This window comes from Akanthomyces muscarius, chromosome 4 (genome assembly GCF_028009165.1).
Source record: "Akanthomyces muscarius strain Ve6 chromosome 4, whole genome shotgun sequence".
NCBI classification, from domain to species: domain Eukaryota; kingdom Fungi; phylum Ascomycota; class Sordariomycetes; order Hypocreales; family Cordycipitaceae; genus Akanthomyces; species Akanthomyces muscarius.
In genome coordinates this window covers 1,922,173-1,935,882 of record NC_079244.1, presented here as the reverse complement: position 1 = coordinate 1,935,882, position 13,710 = coordinate 1,922,173, and the positions used below count along the sequence as shown (strand labels likewise).

Genomic DNA, 13,710 nt, shown 5'->3' with positions numbered 1-13,710 from the left:
GCCTTTTTTTGCTGGAGCCCATCAACCGATCTCCTTTCTGCGCGGGCGCCGAACTAGTCAACTAATTGCCTTTAGCGCCACAACTCTATCAAAGAGCAACATGTCATATGAGAGCGCCTTTTGGGGTTTCTTTGCTTGCCAAAAGTTCCTGCGACAAAAGTCGGGCTGGACTCAAAGGAGGTCGGTGCTGTGACTGAGAGTTCATAGTTTCGTGCTTCGAGCACGGAAAATCAGTATCGTATTGTGAATGTAATGAATATCCCGCGATGGACTCCTCATCGGCGAGTCCCTCGACTCGGCACAGCTCCAAAGTAGCAATCATTGTCCGCGCAGTCTTCCTTTTCCTTTCGTAATGCAACCCTCCCTCCTAATACTGCTGCTTCTTCAGTGGCGCGCAGGAAACAAAGTACCCCGACGGTCCCTTGGCAACCAGGCTATCCGTGCGCCCCAAACCTTCTAGGGCCTGGGCAGCCTACACCCATTGAGGAAGCTCAACTCCGAGATCTCTTGCTGTTCTGCTCTCGCGCAGCCACCCCACCGTAAGTATTGTAATAAAGCCTCTTTTTTCAGCCATGCAACCCCCCGCGATCTTGGCGCAGCAATCCTTCTCTATCTTTCCCGGGCTGGGAGGAGGAGGCGATACTGTGACCGTTGGCGTCCCCCAGCCCAGCCCAGGCCTGGCAATTTTTAAACTTTACTATATGATGCCCTCAATTCCCATCTCCTCCTCTCGCCCAAAATCTTGCGTGCATCCCTTTTACGCCCGATTACATTATACCCCGGGCTCAAAAGTTGCTTTTTCTGCTTTCCCGGAGCCAGGAGACGGGACAACTCATCATGGCGCGATCTGTAAATGAAACCCACGAGATTAACTCTCCAGACCAGAACAATGCCGGTGTTCTTGGTGAGAAGGAAGCCGTGGAGAGGGTGGTGAGTGACTTTATCTGTCTCTCGGGTCCTGCTTGTGCGGCTAACGCGGTGTTCTTTGCCTACAGTACTCTCATGACTCGGAGGACATGCAGCGCACCCAAACAATTGAAGGGTGAGTTTGTGCTACGCCATACGTACATGCAGCCATTGTGAAACTGACGAATTCTGTAGTCATTTGAACGCCACAGAAGATGATATTCTCGAGGCCAAGGAGGCCGCAAACGCCATGTCCCTCGAGACTGTCACCAAGGTACGCCATCACCACCACCCATCCAAGGGACAATCTTGTGTGAACTAACACGACTGTAGTTGATGGAAAACGTGATTCGCATCCACGATGGCGACCCTAACTTCCCCTTTGTTACTCTCCAGAAGATCAAAGAGTTCCTCTGTACGTCCATGAGCCAGATCTCTCTCCTCCGTCGCCCGCCCTCTTTGCTAACCAGAAAACCCAACCAGCGAAGGATGGCATCGCCGAGAACCCGGAAAAGCACGAGCGCCTGATCCAGGAGATGAAGCTCGAGGCGGCCCTCATCACCCACAACAGCCCCTACGCCGAGGTCCGCGCCGCCGTGGACAACCACGACGACCCCTCGCTGCACGTGTCGACGATCCGCGCCTGGACCATTGGCATCCTCTTCTCCGTCTTCCTCGCCTTTGTCAACCAGCTCTTCAGCATCCGCCAGCCGAGCATCCGCTTCGACACAAACGTCGCCCAGCTGCTCGCCTACCCGCTCGGCAAGGCCTGGGAGCGCTGGATGCCGCGCGCCGACATCCCCATCCCCTTCACCGGCATCACGGTCCCGCTCAACCCGGGCCGCTTCAACAAGAAGGAGCACATGCTCATCGCCATCATGGCCAACACGTCCCGCAGCACGCCCTACACTGCCTACATTGTCTGGGTCCAGGTCCTGCCGCAGTACTTCAACCAGCAGTACGCGCGCTCTTTTGGCTACATGTTCTGCAACGCCTTTGCCACAAACTTCATCGGCTACGGCCTGGCGGGCCTGACGCGCAAGTTCCTCGTCTACCCGTCGTACTGCGTGTGGCCCTCGTCCCTCGTCACCATCGCCCTCAACTCGGCCCTGCACAACGAGGAGAACCACGGCGTCATGGGCCCCTTCAAGAAGATGTGGAACATTTCGCGCTACAACTTCTTCCTCGTCACCTTTGCCGCCATGTTTGTCTACTTTTGGTTCCCCAACTACATCTTCCAGGTCCTGTCCTACTTTAGCTGGATGACGTGGATTGCGCCCACGAACCGGAATCTCGACATCTGGACGGGCATGCGGAACGGCCTGGGTCTCTTCAACCCCGTCCCGACGTTTGACTGGAACATCATCTGCTTCACCACCGACCCGCTCATGATCCCCTCCTTCTCCACCTTCAACGCCGTCGGCGGCATGTTCATCACCGGCTTCTTCATCGCCGGCGTGTGGTACAGCAACACCTGGAACACGGGCTACCTCCCCATCATCTCCAACCGCATCTACGACCACTACGGCAAGCTCTACAACGTCTCCCGCACCCTGGACAGCCACGGCATGTACGACGAGGCCAAGTACAAGGCCTACTCTGCCCCCTACATGACGGCCGGCAACTCTCTCGTCTATGGTTTCTTCTTCGCCGTCTACTCGGCCATCGTCACCCACGTCGTCCTCTATCATCGATACGAGATTTCCATGGGCTTCAAGAACCTCTGGCAGGGCTTAAAGTGGGGAAAGAAGAAGGGCACAAGCACCGAGGTCGCTGATGGAGCCGCAGACGACACCATTCGTGCCAACGAGGGCGAGTACCAAGATGTTCATAACCGTCTCATGGCTGCCTATCCCGAAGTCTCCGAATGGTGGTACTTTGGTGTTCTCGTCATCTCCATCGTCTTTGGTGTTGTCGGCATTGCCGTCTGGCCTACCTACACGTCCGTTGGTACCGTCTTCTACGGCATCCTTCTCTGCCTCGTGTTCGTCGTGCCATGTGGTATCGTGTACGCCATGACGGGTATCGAAATCACTCTCAACGTGCTCGCCGAGTTCATTGGTGGTATGATTGTCGAAGGCAATGCGCTTGCCATGAACTTCTTCAAGTCGTACGGCTACGTCACCTGTGCCCACGCCCTGTCCTTTGCCAATGATCTCAAGCTTGCCCACTATGTCAAGATTCCTCCTCGTGTCACGTTTGCTGGCCAGTTGCTCGCCACCCTCATTTCCACCCTCGTGTGCACCGGCGTCCTCAAGTTCCAGATGGACATCAAGAACGTCTGCACGGAGGATGCTCCCATGCGCTTCTTTTGCCCCGGTCCCAACACCTTCTTCACCGCCTCTGTCCTCTGGGGCACCATTGGTCCCATCAAGGTCTTCGGCAAGGACGGACAGTACCGCTGGCTGCTGATGGGTTTCCCGATCGGCATCATCCTCGTCCTAATCTCCTGGAGCCTGAAGAAGGCCATGCCCAACAACCGTGCCATCCGCCAGGTCCACATTGTCGCGGTCATTGCCGGCTCCCTCCAGTGGGCTCCCTACAGCTTCTCGTACGCGTGGGGTGCCGTGCCCGTGGCCTGGTTCTCATGGATCTTCATCCGCGGCCGCTACCTGGCGTTCTGGTCCAAGTACAACTATGTCCTCTCCGGCTCCCTGTCAGCCGCCATTGCCATCTCTGCCATCGTCATGCTCTTTTCCGTTCAGTGGGCAGGGAAAGAGATCGATTGGTGGGGCAACAACCAAACGGGTCTCGGATGTGAGGACAAAGCCTGCAAACTGCACCACCTGGCCCAGGGCGAACGCTTCTACCCCTGGTGGAGCGATGGCAAGATCCCTGCTCCTTAAGTAGTGTTGCCTTCAGTACTTCTTATGTCTCGCTTTGGCGTAATGTTCAGGTGATGAGTTCGATGGCATTTCTTTGGTCTTGACTGTTTGCGCAAAGAAGCGGATGACAATAAAGCGTGCTTTCCGATGTCTCGAGGCAGTATATATCTTTCGATATTGCCTACCCAGTTATATAATAAGCTGAAAATATCCAAGTTGTTTATCAATCATGTTCTGCAAACACCATTGTGGACATAAATATGAATAGTATTGCCTGCCCAGTTATATAATGAGCCTAAAACTTCTAAAATGGTTATCAGGCCCCGGTAAAAGCAATTGTGGATGAAAATATAGACAGTTGATTTCATGAAGGGTTTTTATCGGCTCATCGAGCGGGTGTACCCGAAGGGTAGCAGTCCTTAAGCAGAGTTCAAAAGTGATGCCGAGACAGAAAACAGAAAGAAACGGACAGCCCACAGGCTAACATGATGGTCATAATACAGCTCGCCCCCAAAACTCCTAATTTGCTGCACAACTTTCCACATATACATGGGATAAACATGTTGGCCACATCATGCCCCCATTCGACGTCCAGAGCACAATCTCTACTCGTCCTTCTCCTTGGTCTCCTCCTCGTCTTCTTCAATAGCCCAGTCTCTCCAGCCTTCACCACGGACCCAGCTGACACCCTTGCGGAATGAGTTCTGCTGGATAGCCTTGGCATCACGCTCGTAGACGACACCAGTAATCATGAGGGCAAGGACAAAGACCCAGAGGTCGCCGCCCTTCATGGCGCGCCACCAACGTCTCTTAACGCCCACCTTCCAGAGGGAGTTGACACTTGCACGAGCGCTGTAGAGGAATGCCATGCGGCCGTGCTTGCGCTCGATCCACGCCCACAAGCCGGCGAAGAAGCCACCGAGGAAGAAGCGCTGAGTCGCCAGCAGGTGACGAGGTAGGTAGGTCTGGAAGAAGCAGATGGAGGCCCATGCAGTCGAGAGCGAGCCGGTGGCAAAGGCGGTCATGCGTGTCGAGCGCGAAAGGATGTGCTGCAGGCCGGTGATGGGGCTGTGGTAGAAGCGGCGGAAGCCAGGGATGATGGTCATTGCGGAGTAGAAGAGGACAAAGAAACGTGCCATAGGCGGGAACGACTTGAGCCAAAAGGTCAGATATGTGCGGGTGCATGACGGGTCGCTGGGATGAAGGGCTGCGCAGGACAGTGATGTGATGAGTGGATGTGCCTGGGAGGTAAGAGGCGACACGGCCGTGACTGTGGGTGGAAGAATGTTCTTCTTGTTAGGGAACATGGTTGGCGAGATGTAAGCACTGTCATATGATATTAGCAACCGCCCATACAATTAAGATATAGAAAAGGCAACTTACGGCCAGTTTAGGCGTGCCATTTCAGACAGACTCGTGACGACCTCGTCCCTGCTTGGCCACTTGAGGTTCGTCGGGTAGCCCTCTGGGCGGCCGTGCAGGTACACCGGCGAATTGCCCCAGATAAACTTTCCGTAGCTATCAGGGAAGCAATCCTTGTCAAAGACAGCCGCATGGAGCAGCTGGCCAAAGGCCAAGGGCTGGAGCAGCCAGCTGCCAAACCACCATGGCCGCTCACGCTTCCTGCCCTGCTTCATGCCCCATATCATGCCTTCACCCTCTGCAAGATCCCAGCTGTACTCGAGCGCCTTGAAGAGCAGCCAGAGGGCGACACCAGCGCGCACCGGCGGCGAGGGGTAGATGCCAAGGGCCAGGCCGGCAAAGGAGGCACCGACGGCCGGCGCGTAGGGCGACGTGAGGGCCGCGGCGGTGCGCGGGTTGCGGCGGCGAAACGGCTCGACCGAAGGCTCCATGAGATGGACACGGAGACGCGTGAGGAAGCGGAAGAGCAGACGGTAGAGGAAGAGGATGCTCGACAGCGAGAGGGAGAGTCGGAGAGCGGGCGACTTGTAAAATGGTGTCTTCTTGGCGGGCGTGCTATTTGTTTTTCCAAATCCCCCATGGTCAGCCCTTTTCATTCCCGCGTTGCCGAAAAGGCACAGTGCACTTACCTATCTTTGGAGAGCTTCTTGGAGACAAATTCGTATCCTTTCATGCCGACCCAGGACGTCACAAAGACGCGCAGGGCATGCCGCACAGCCTTGGCATTGTAGTCGCTCGCGGCGCTCGCCGGCGTCGGGGCCAGCGCCTTTTCGACGGCGGCGGGCGTGGGCGCGTTGCGGCGCAGCGTCTTGGAGCGCGCAATGATGTACTTGTGCAGCGCGGCGTACTCGCGCGGCGAGACGGTATACCGCAGGGCGTTGCGCATGACGGGGTCGACGGTGGTTGCGGCGGACGAGGCCCGTCGCGGGCGGCCCGCGCTCGCTCCATCGGGCGAAGACATTATTACTGCTTCTTTCTGCCTCTAGGCTTGCTCAGTCATCTGCGGCGGGAGGAAGGCGTGAGGAAAAAGCGATCGATGACCCTTTTGGGGGGGCTTGGGTGGTGTATGGCGTGTGCGTCGAGCGTTGTTGATGCTGATGGGAGAGCTGGTGCTTATCCCGAGGCACGGAAACGGGGGGGGGGGAGCGGGAAGCGGCGTGAGTGCTCCTGCAGCCCACGAGCTAGCGATCACCTTGGTACTAAACGAGCTATCTCGGATCGGTTATATGAATTAGTTTTTAGAGTAGAATCTGCTCTACGCCCGGCGTGCAAGGTAAAATAAAAATGGAAGCTGACAGACGCCAACTCTGCAGCAGAGTAATCTCCCGGGCAGGTCAGATTTCACGACAACAGGCAAATAGAAGGGGAAAACACGGCTGACCCCAGGCGGGATTGGAATGTTTAAATCACAGGCAGCCAAATGCATGCAAGCCTCGGCTTCGGTGCGGCAGCATGGCACTAGAACCACGCTATTGTCAGACTGTGGGGTGGGCTGTCTGGGGTTGGACAACAAGTACCTGTTCGTTCCTAGCTGCATTGTGACGTAGACATGTATCTTTTGTCCCGCGTGCGACAGCCCTGCTGTTCATGCTCATCAGATTTGCCGTCATGCCGTTGTAATCATTGTATCTGTCATATGTGTTGTTTTTGCTGTCTTTGTGAAAAGTGTCCATCTTTATCTTTAATTCGTTTCTTTATTTTGCTACTTTTGCCGTGTTTATTACACTTGTCATGTATACTATCTTCGTCATGTCCATCATGTTCACCATGCTCATCATGGTCTGCTATTACAATGGAAATGGAAATCTGGATACCGAATTCTCTCTCGCCAGTAAATGCGAATGCGCTTACCAGCATGTTTCTTTTCCATTGTCCAACTTCCGCCACACGTCCCAGCGCACATTGGCTCTTTCTCAATAGTACATCACATCCTCCTCTTCCTCCTCCATCCAATGTGGTTTCTCCTTCTTCTCATCTGGCCACGACAGCGCGACACTTCTTTCCGTGTCAAAGTTGAAACTGCCGCCTGGCTCTACCGAGACCATCCCTAGCGCCCTTGCCAGCGCTTCCGTGCGCAGCCTATCATCCCTCTTCCTCAGAACGATTATCACGCCCTTCTCGGGCGTCACTCCACGCATCAGCAGCAGTCGCAGCGAGTTAATCGTGCGCGATTGTTGGCTGAGCGGCAGCAATATTCCTCCATGCAATATGCCCTTGTCGGCTCCGTGGGCAAGCAGGGTCTTGATCATCTCGTGCAACCATGCGTCGGAACTCTCGTCGCGTATCAGTTCATAAAACTGGCCGCAATATCCACTGAGCGAATGCTGGGATAGATGCGCCCCTTGAGCTAGCAGAAGAGAAACAACGTAGGGGTTCGCACTGGAAAACGCAAGGGACAGCGGGGGACCGTACCCACGCTTACTCCGCTTCTCAATATCAGCGCCGTGCTCCAGCAGTGCCAAAACGACCTTGGCATCCTCGGGGTCTACTGCAGTCTTGAAGCTAGCATGGTGAAGAGGCGTGGCGCCAGTAGCATTTTCCGCATTCGGGTCCGCGCCGTGAGCAATGAGCAATTTGACAATCTGATATCGGACAGTTGGGTTACCGCTCACTCTCGCTCTGCTTGCCAGACACAGTTCATGAAGCGGCGTGGCACCGCCGAATGTTCTAGCCATCGGGTCTGCACCTCGGTTCAGCAAATCCTGTATCAGAGCGACATCTAGACACTCGAGACACGTAGTGTGGAGAACGGACTTGCGGCCTTTCCCCAAATATGTAGGGTCCGCGCCATGCTCTAGCAGAAGCTGAGCGACCTTTGGCAATCCTTTTGCGCAAGCGCTGCTAAGCGGCGAGTCGCCTTTCGGCTCGATATCGCCGCGCTGATTGGGATCGGCTCCGGCTTCGAGTAGTAATGCTGCAATTTTGAAGCGTTCATCTTCTCTCCCATTGTCCATTAATACTTGTAGCGGCCTGCGGTTATGTCTCTGCCACTCCGCCCTGTCCCGTCTCTCTTGAGATGAACCAACCGACAGCAGAAGTTGGACAAGTTCGAGAGAAGCTCCATGGCAGGCAACATGTAGCATATCTCCCGCATTACCAACAATACACTGTGTAGCGCTGTGCATGGCGGAAACGGCCATCCAAGCTTCGTTGATGCGTTCTCCTGACACGGCGTCCTGAAAAACCTCTTCATAGATGCTGCGCGGAATACCACGAGCTAGCAGCATCTTGCTGACCTGAGGAAACATGTGAAATCTGCGAAAAAGCACTTCCCGATCTCGTTGCTCATTGGCTGAATAAGTGAGTAACATTTCCGAGAGCGGAGCATTGTCTCTCAGGCAAGCCTCGTATAACAGTGATGAAATCGCCGTCTCACGCGTCAGGTCGAGGCCCAGACTGATGAACTTCTCGACGAGTTCCAAAATACCTCTGCAGCCTTTGCCAGTGACTTGCATCCTTAGGGGGTGTAATAATTGTTCATGCTGTGTGACAGGGTTGGCGTCAAGTTCGACAATTGGATGAATGGACGATAAAAGATCCCAGGCTTCGTCGTGACCCGCTCCGGCAGCCTCCATCATGGCCGTACGGTAGTACTGTGCAGACGTGTCAACAGCCGCAGGACCATCCTTTGTTTCAAGCAGCCTCTCGAGCACCGCCCGCTGTCCTGCCTTAGCCGCCTCGCAAAATGCCATCTCTACCACCTGCGCCGCACACTCGGGTGCATACCCCGCGTGCCGCAGGATCATGTCCATCGTCTCGACTTGGCCGTGCAAGGCCGTTCGTCGAATAGCCGCCGTTTTGATATTCGCATACTCCATCGACTGCAGGTGGCGTAGCAGCACGCCCACAACCTTGGTGTGTCCTTCACCTGCAGCAATATCGAGCGGTGTCCGAATCGGCGTATCAAGGTCAGGAGGCGTAAGTGCTTCTATCAACCCCACGTTCAACAAGACTTGGCCAAAGGGACGTAGGCAGGATGGTTCTCCGTAGCGCGACAGGGCAAGCGTGCCGGCACGAAGCGCACGCTCGGCCACTGTGGGCAGGTCATGCCGCGCGGCCCAGAACAGCGCGTACTGGTAATATGGCTGCGCATCCAGCTGGTACAGGAGCGGATCGATAATCTGATATAGTCGACGGTTGGCTTGGGCCAGCTGGCTCATGTCGCCTAGCCATAGGTTCCTGGCAATCTCGATGATGAGCTCCGCAGCCAGCTCATCCAGTCTCCGTGTCGCCGTCATCTTCGTTGTGTGCATATCCGAGGGCGCAGAATCAAAGCAAAGACCGCCGGAGAAATATAATTGCTTGAGGTTGCAGGTTTCGAAGCGAAACGAAAATTCACGGCCTAGGCAGTGCCGCGTTTAGGATGAGCTAGTCAGCCTGTTACATGTCACACGAAGGTTTGCAAACGAGGCGAGCGAGCTGACGGCGCTACTTCGAGCCACCAAATCAATACACGGCAGCTTACTTAGAGTATTTACATCACAACCATCGGGTGAGCACATGTCGCCATGCACAAAAATGAAACAAAAAAGTTGTGTCATGCGCAAATCAATTCATACAATTATCATAGGTCGGTGTGACGTTTGACCTATCACCAATCCAAAGATATATCGGCGTAAATACATACAGGCCAGTTCCTCTCCGCCGTAGACATCCTTGCCCAATCATCCCGTTTCTCGCATAAAAGACAAATAACACAGATCGCAAGAGAAGAAAAAGACCTGATCCTCAACCGAACATACCAGGTCTCATCGTGGTATCGAATCCCCAAAGACCACCCTACCCCTCGCCTAAATACCATCCCCAGGCGCCATGTTCGCAACACCCTGTTCCTTTGGGGTCTCACGGGTCTGTACATCAAGCTGACGCCCCAATCCTGCAATACCCACCAACGAGACTTATTCAGCCTAGCCTCATCAGCAACCCGGCTGCCAATGCCTGTCGTATGAATCGTACCCCGCCATAAGCAAAGGCGTTGGTTACACTGAGACGCTGATCAGTGTGGGTAGCTAGATAGCCCGATGCGTGTTTTTTTTCCTGTTTAGGGATTGTCCTTAGATCTGGCGAAGCCAGTCGCAAATGCAATAATCAAATAAACCCAATCGTTGCTGAAATCATGCTAAACTTTTGTCCCTTTCCTCTTTTCCAAGGGAGCCAGGCGCAAATGCAATGCTCATATAATGTGTTGTCTTTTGCAGCATATGCGGATCATTATGTCGTTAGGTCCATACTAATTGATCCCTTTCGCTCATATATCAAGGATAATCCGCAACGGGGCCGCTGTGCGGCGCTGACAGAGGAGCCCACTTGCGTCCTAAAGAAGGGCCATCGGGGTTTCCATAGGGAAGCATCTCCTCGTGCCAGCCCAGTGCGCCCCATCGCGGCATGTTGCGAGGCTCGGGGGCTCTCAGGCTGGCGCGCAACTCCTCAGCATCTGGAACACGGTCATCGGCGACAGCATCAACTGCCTTGACGCGACGCGCCTCGCGCTCATCCACTGCAGCCTTGACAATGCGGTATCGTGACTCGGCGTTGGCCCAGCCATTAACGTTGCCAGATCCAGAGGATTCCAATATCATCTTGAGCTGCGTAAACGGAATGTTGAGCAAGATTCGGGACAAGACCGCATGAGAGACGGGCTGCGCTGGGCGGGACGCTTTTGGTGTTTCGGTCTCGGAAGCAGGGTTGCTCTCAGTAAGGGCCAAATCACCGAACTGGATATTGGTGAGCTTCTGCGAGCGTCGTCCTTTGCCAAGCTGCACCACTGGCTTCTCGTCTGCCAGGATCGTGCTTTGTTGGGCTGCGGGTCGACTTGGTGCTGGAGGCGGGGGATGCATGGGTAGTCTCGCATACTGGACGGGAGCAACCACTTCGGCATCCAGCTCAAAAGTAGATGGGAAGTTGTGCACGATAAAAGTGACAACAGCATCGAGAATAACCTTAGAGCCTTCTCCGTATCTGTATGCATCGTGAGTGCCCAAGTCGCAGTGGCCTTCCAATGCAAACTCCAAGACTCGCTCGATTGTCTGCCAGTCAATAAGCTGTGTAGCCACTTCGCACCCACGCTTGGTAACAGGCCCCCAGCCAAGCAGTTGGCCAGCGGCTGCATAGGAGAGTGCGAAATCGAGCTGATCGACATTGGAGCCAGCTTCTGTCAAATCACCAGACTCGATATGAAGGTTGCGATTGCCGGGATACTGTAAGAGCGACATGCCATAGAGGCGTTGAGCTGCCATGTAGAACGCATCAGAACGAATCCACTTGCTATTGGTCTCAATCAACACGGTCTGCTGAGAGCGATCGGGTGGGCTTGGCGATTGTATCTGCTGACGCAAAAGCGATGCTAGTTCGGGCGATCGGTTGAGGACGAATCTATGGGCAGCAATGCGGACTGGGGGCGCCCGGTCGTCTAGGTAGCGCAGCTCAAGAGAGCAATCAGATAGCTCTGGATTTCCGAACTGCTGCTGTGTGTATCCAGCCAGCTGGTCGGCATCATCGCTTGGGGGCATCAGGTGAGGCGGCATGCTGGGATTGGGCATCATGCGATGAAAATCGGGTGGGGGAAACATTCGACCAGCGTTTCCTTGCATCTGTTGTTCTTCTGCAACAGGGCCTCCATTGCGCATAGGCACTCGACCGGCGTACTGCTGCTGGTTGAATTCTTCCATGGAAGAATGAGAGTCGTGGAAGCTGTGTGGAGCGGATGGGTTATAGTTGTTGCGATAAGGCGGGTAGGAATCAGGAGGGGCATAAGCCATCGGGGGTCTTCCGTAGTTGTCAAACGTCGTAGCAGGCATCATGTCTGGGCCGTACGGCATCATGGGCGGGAAGCCGTTACCGCCTGGCCCCATGAATGGCTGGCGCCCACCAGGAAATGGCATGCCCGGAGGCGGAGCGATACCACCAGAGTGAGGAGGAGCCGGGCTAGAGCTCTGAGATTCCTGGAAGCCACCAAAATGCAGGCTGCTGTTGCTCGGATGGGCCTGGTGGTGCACATGGGCGTGGCCGTTGGGGCCAAGCGGTCGAGAACCCCTAGACCCATCGTCGTTGGCGTGCATGCCCGGCATCCTATTGCCAGGCTGGAAAGGCGGAGGCATGTGGTATCTGGTAGGCGAGACGGCGGGAGGGGGTCGAGACTTAGGGCCTTTGTTGGTCATCGCGTTCGCTGCTAGCACATCAGAGTTAGCATCAAAAGGCCTGTTGGCGAGGCGGTACGGCTACGCCACGTACTGTGTTTGTTGCTTCGTCGCTCAGTGGAGCCTACAGACGCGTTTAAGTTACCGTTTGCGTTGATGACCTCTTGCTTGACTTCGGTCGCAGACGACGCGGCCTCCGCCGAGTGTCGGCTGACGGATAAATCGGTGTTGGGTGACTGTGGCTGCTTGCTGGGGGCTGGTGGTGCTTTGGCCTGGGCCTGCGACGGCGTAACAGCGGTCTCTGGAGCTGGTGTTAGCAGAGCAAGCTCAACCCGATGCAGACGATTATGGAAGAGCTAAAGCAGAGTGAATTCAGCAAAAAAGCCTGTGCAGTGAATGCCTTACCTGAGCCGTTGGCGGCTTTGCTTGTAGCCTCTAACGCCGGCTCCGCAGCAGCGGCTTTGGAGCTCTCCTCTTTGCGAGGCTTGGAGTCCTTTGACTTGTTCTGTTTCCCGTTGGGCCGAGCGTCATCAGTCTTTGTTTCCGTCTTGTTCGCATTCGCTGCGGCGGAGGCAGCAGCAGCAGCCTGCTGACGTTTGACATAGGGCAGAGGAAGAGCGGGCACCACCGCCTTCTTCTGCGCAGGCTTGCTGTTCGTCGTCGCCGCAACTGGCACCACAGGAGCAGGAGTAGCACCAGCGGCAGCGGCAGCGGCAGTAGCCTTGCGCGGCTTGGACGAGCCGTTGGCGGGAGCCATGGCGAGCAGAAGGGCGAGTGGGCTGCAGAAGAGCGGCCCTGCTATGGGAGATGTTGCGCAGGTGGTGCGGTGCAAGAGGCGAGAGAGGTTGCAGAGAGCAACAGGCGAGATTTGGGACGAAATCTGCGGTCGGCGAGCGACGGCGGCGGGCTGGCAATGACCAGTGAGGAGGCCCTGTTTGGCGGGCTGCCAGAAGCTAGCTGGGGCTAAATCATGCGCTGGAGCGAGAGATGTGCCTTTGTCCTGGACCACCACGCCTGGACCTCCACGCCTGGGACAATGGGCGCGCCGTGACAGGCCGCTACACCAATTTACAGCACTTGCAACCCAGCAGCTTGCGACCGTTCTACAGCGGTCCTGGGCACGGCCGGGGTAACGTCTCTCTCCTGAAGCCGCCTGTTTGGCAGACTCGCCCAGGCTGTGGGGGCGGCCAGTGCGCCTGCAAATCGGAGAAGGCCCTGGGCAAGGGGAGCCACTTCTGAATTCCATCTCATTCGATGGGGTACCAAGTACATGAATTAATTTAAAAGCTGTGAGTCCTTGTCACTGCTCTGCCTTACAGGCGAGCGTCAATAGTTGCAGTATCTGTGCCGTCGCTGATGGATGGAGAGTCACATACATTTACTGTCAAGTTAGGCTTCACTTTCTTGTTGCTTTCCACGTC

The 13,710-nt window shown here is 55.5% G+C and overlaps 4 protein-coding genes across 4 annotated transcripts; 1 reads left to right on the top strand and 3 right to left on the bottom strand.

Annotated features, from left to right (window-relative positions):
* Positions 1 to 837: 837 nt before the first annotated feature.
* On the top strand, positions 838 to 3,752 carry LMH87_011313 (uncharacterized protein; the record flags this gene model as incomplete). The annotated part of the gene is made up of 5 exons (XM_056200434.1): positions 838 to 930; positions 996 to 1,042; positions 1,102 to 1,180; positions 1,240 to 1,321; positions 1,390 to 3,752. The coding sequence occupies 5 exons, from the start codon at positions 838 to 840 to the stop codon at positions 3,750 to 3,752; spliced, it is 2,664 nt and encodes an 887-aa protein (XP_056052282.1).
* Positions 3,753 to 4,336: 584 nt separating this feature from the next.
* On the bottom strand, positions 4,337 to 6,114 carry LMH87_011312 (uncharacterized protein; the record flags this gene model as incomplete). The annotated part of the gene is made up of 3 exons (XM_056200433.1): positions 4,337 to 5,057; positions 5,115 to 5,708; positions 5,783 to 6,114. The coding sequence occupies 3 exons, from the start codon at positions 6,112 to 6,114 to the stop codon at positions 4,337 to 4,339; spliced, it is 1,647 nt and encodes a 548-aa protein (XP_056052281.1).
* Positions 6,115 to 7,066: 952 nt separating this feature from the next.
* Positions 7,067 to 9,391, bottom strand: LMH87_011311 (uncharacterized protein; the record flags this gene model as incomplete). Its single annotated transcript, XM_056200432.1, has 1 exon — positions 7,067 to 9,391. The coding sequence occupies one exon, from the start codon at positions 9,389 to 9,391 to the stop codon at positions 7,067 to 7,069; it is 2,325 nt and encodes a 774-aa protein (XP_056052280.1).
* A 1,017-nt stretch (positions 9,392 to 10,408) lies between these two features.
* Positions 10,409 to 13,046, bottom strand: LMH87_011310 (uncharacterized protein; the record flags this gene model as incomplete). Its single annotated transcript, XM_056200431.1, has 3 exons — positions 10,409 to 12,321; positions 12,384 to 12,590; positions 12,695 to 13,046. The coding sequence occupies 3 exons, from the start codon at positions 13,044 to 13,046 to the stop codon at positions 10,409 to 10,411; spliced, it is 2,472 nt and encodes an 823-aa protein (XP_056052279.1).
* Positions 13,047 to 13,710: the final 664 nt, after the last annotated feature.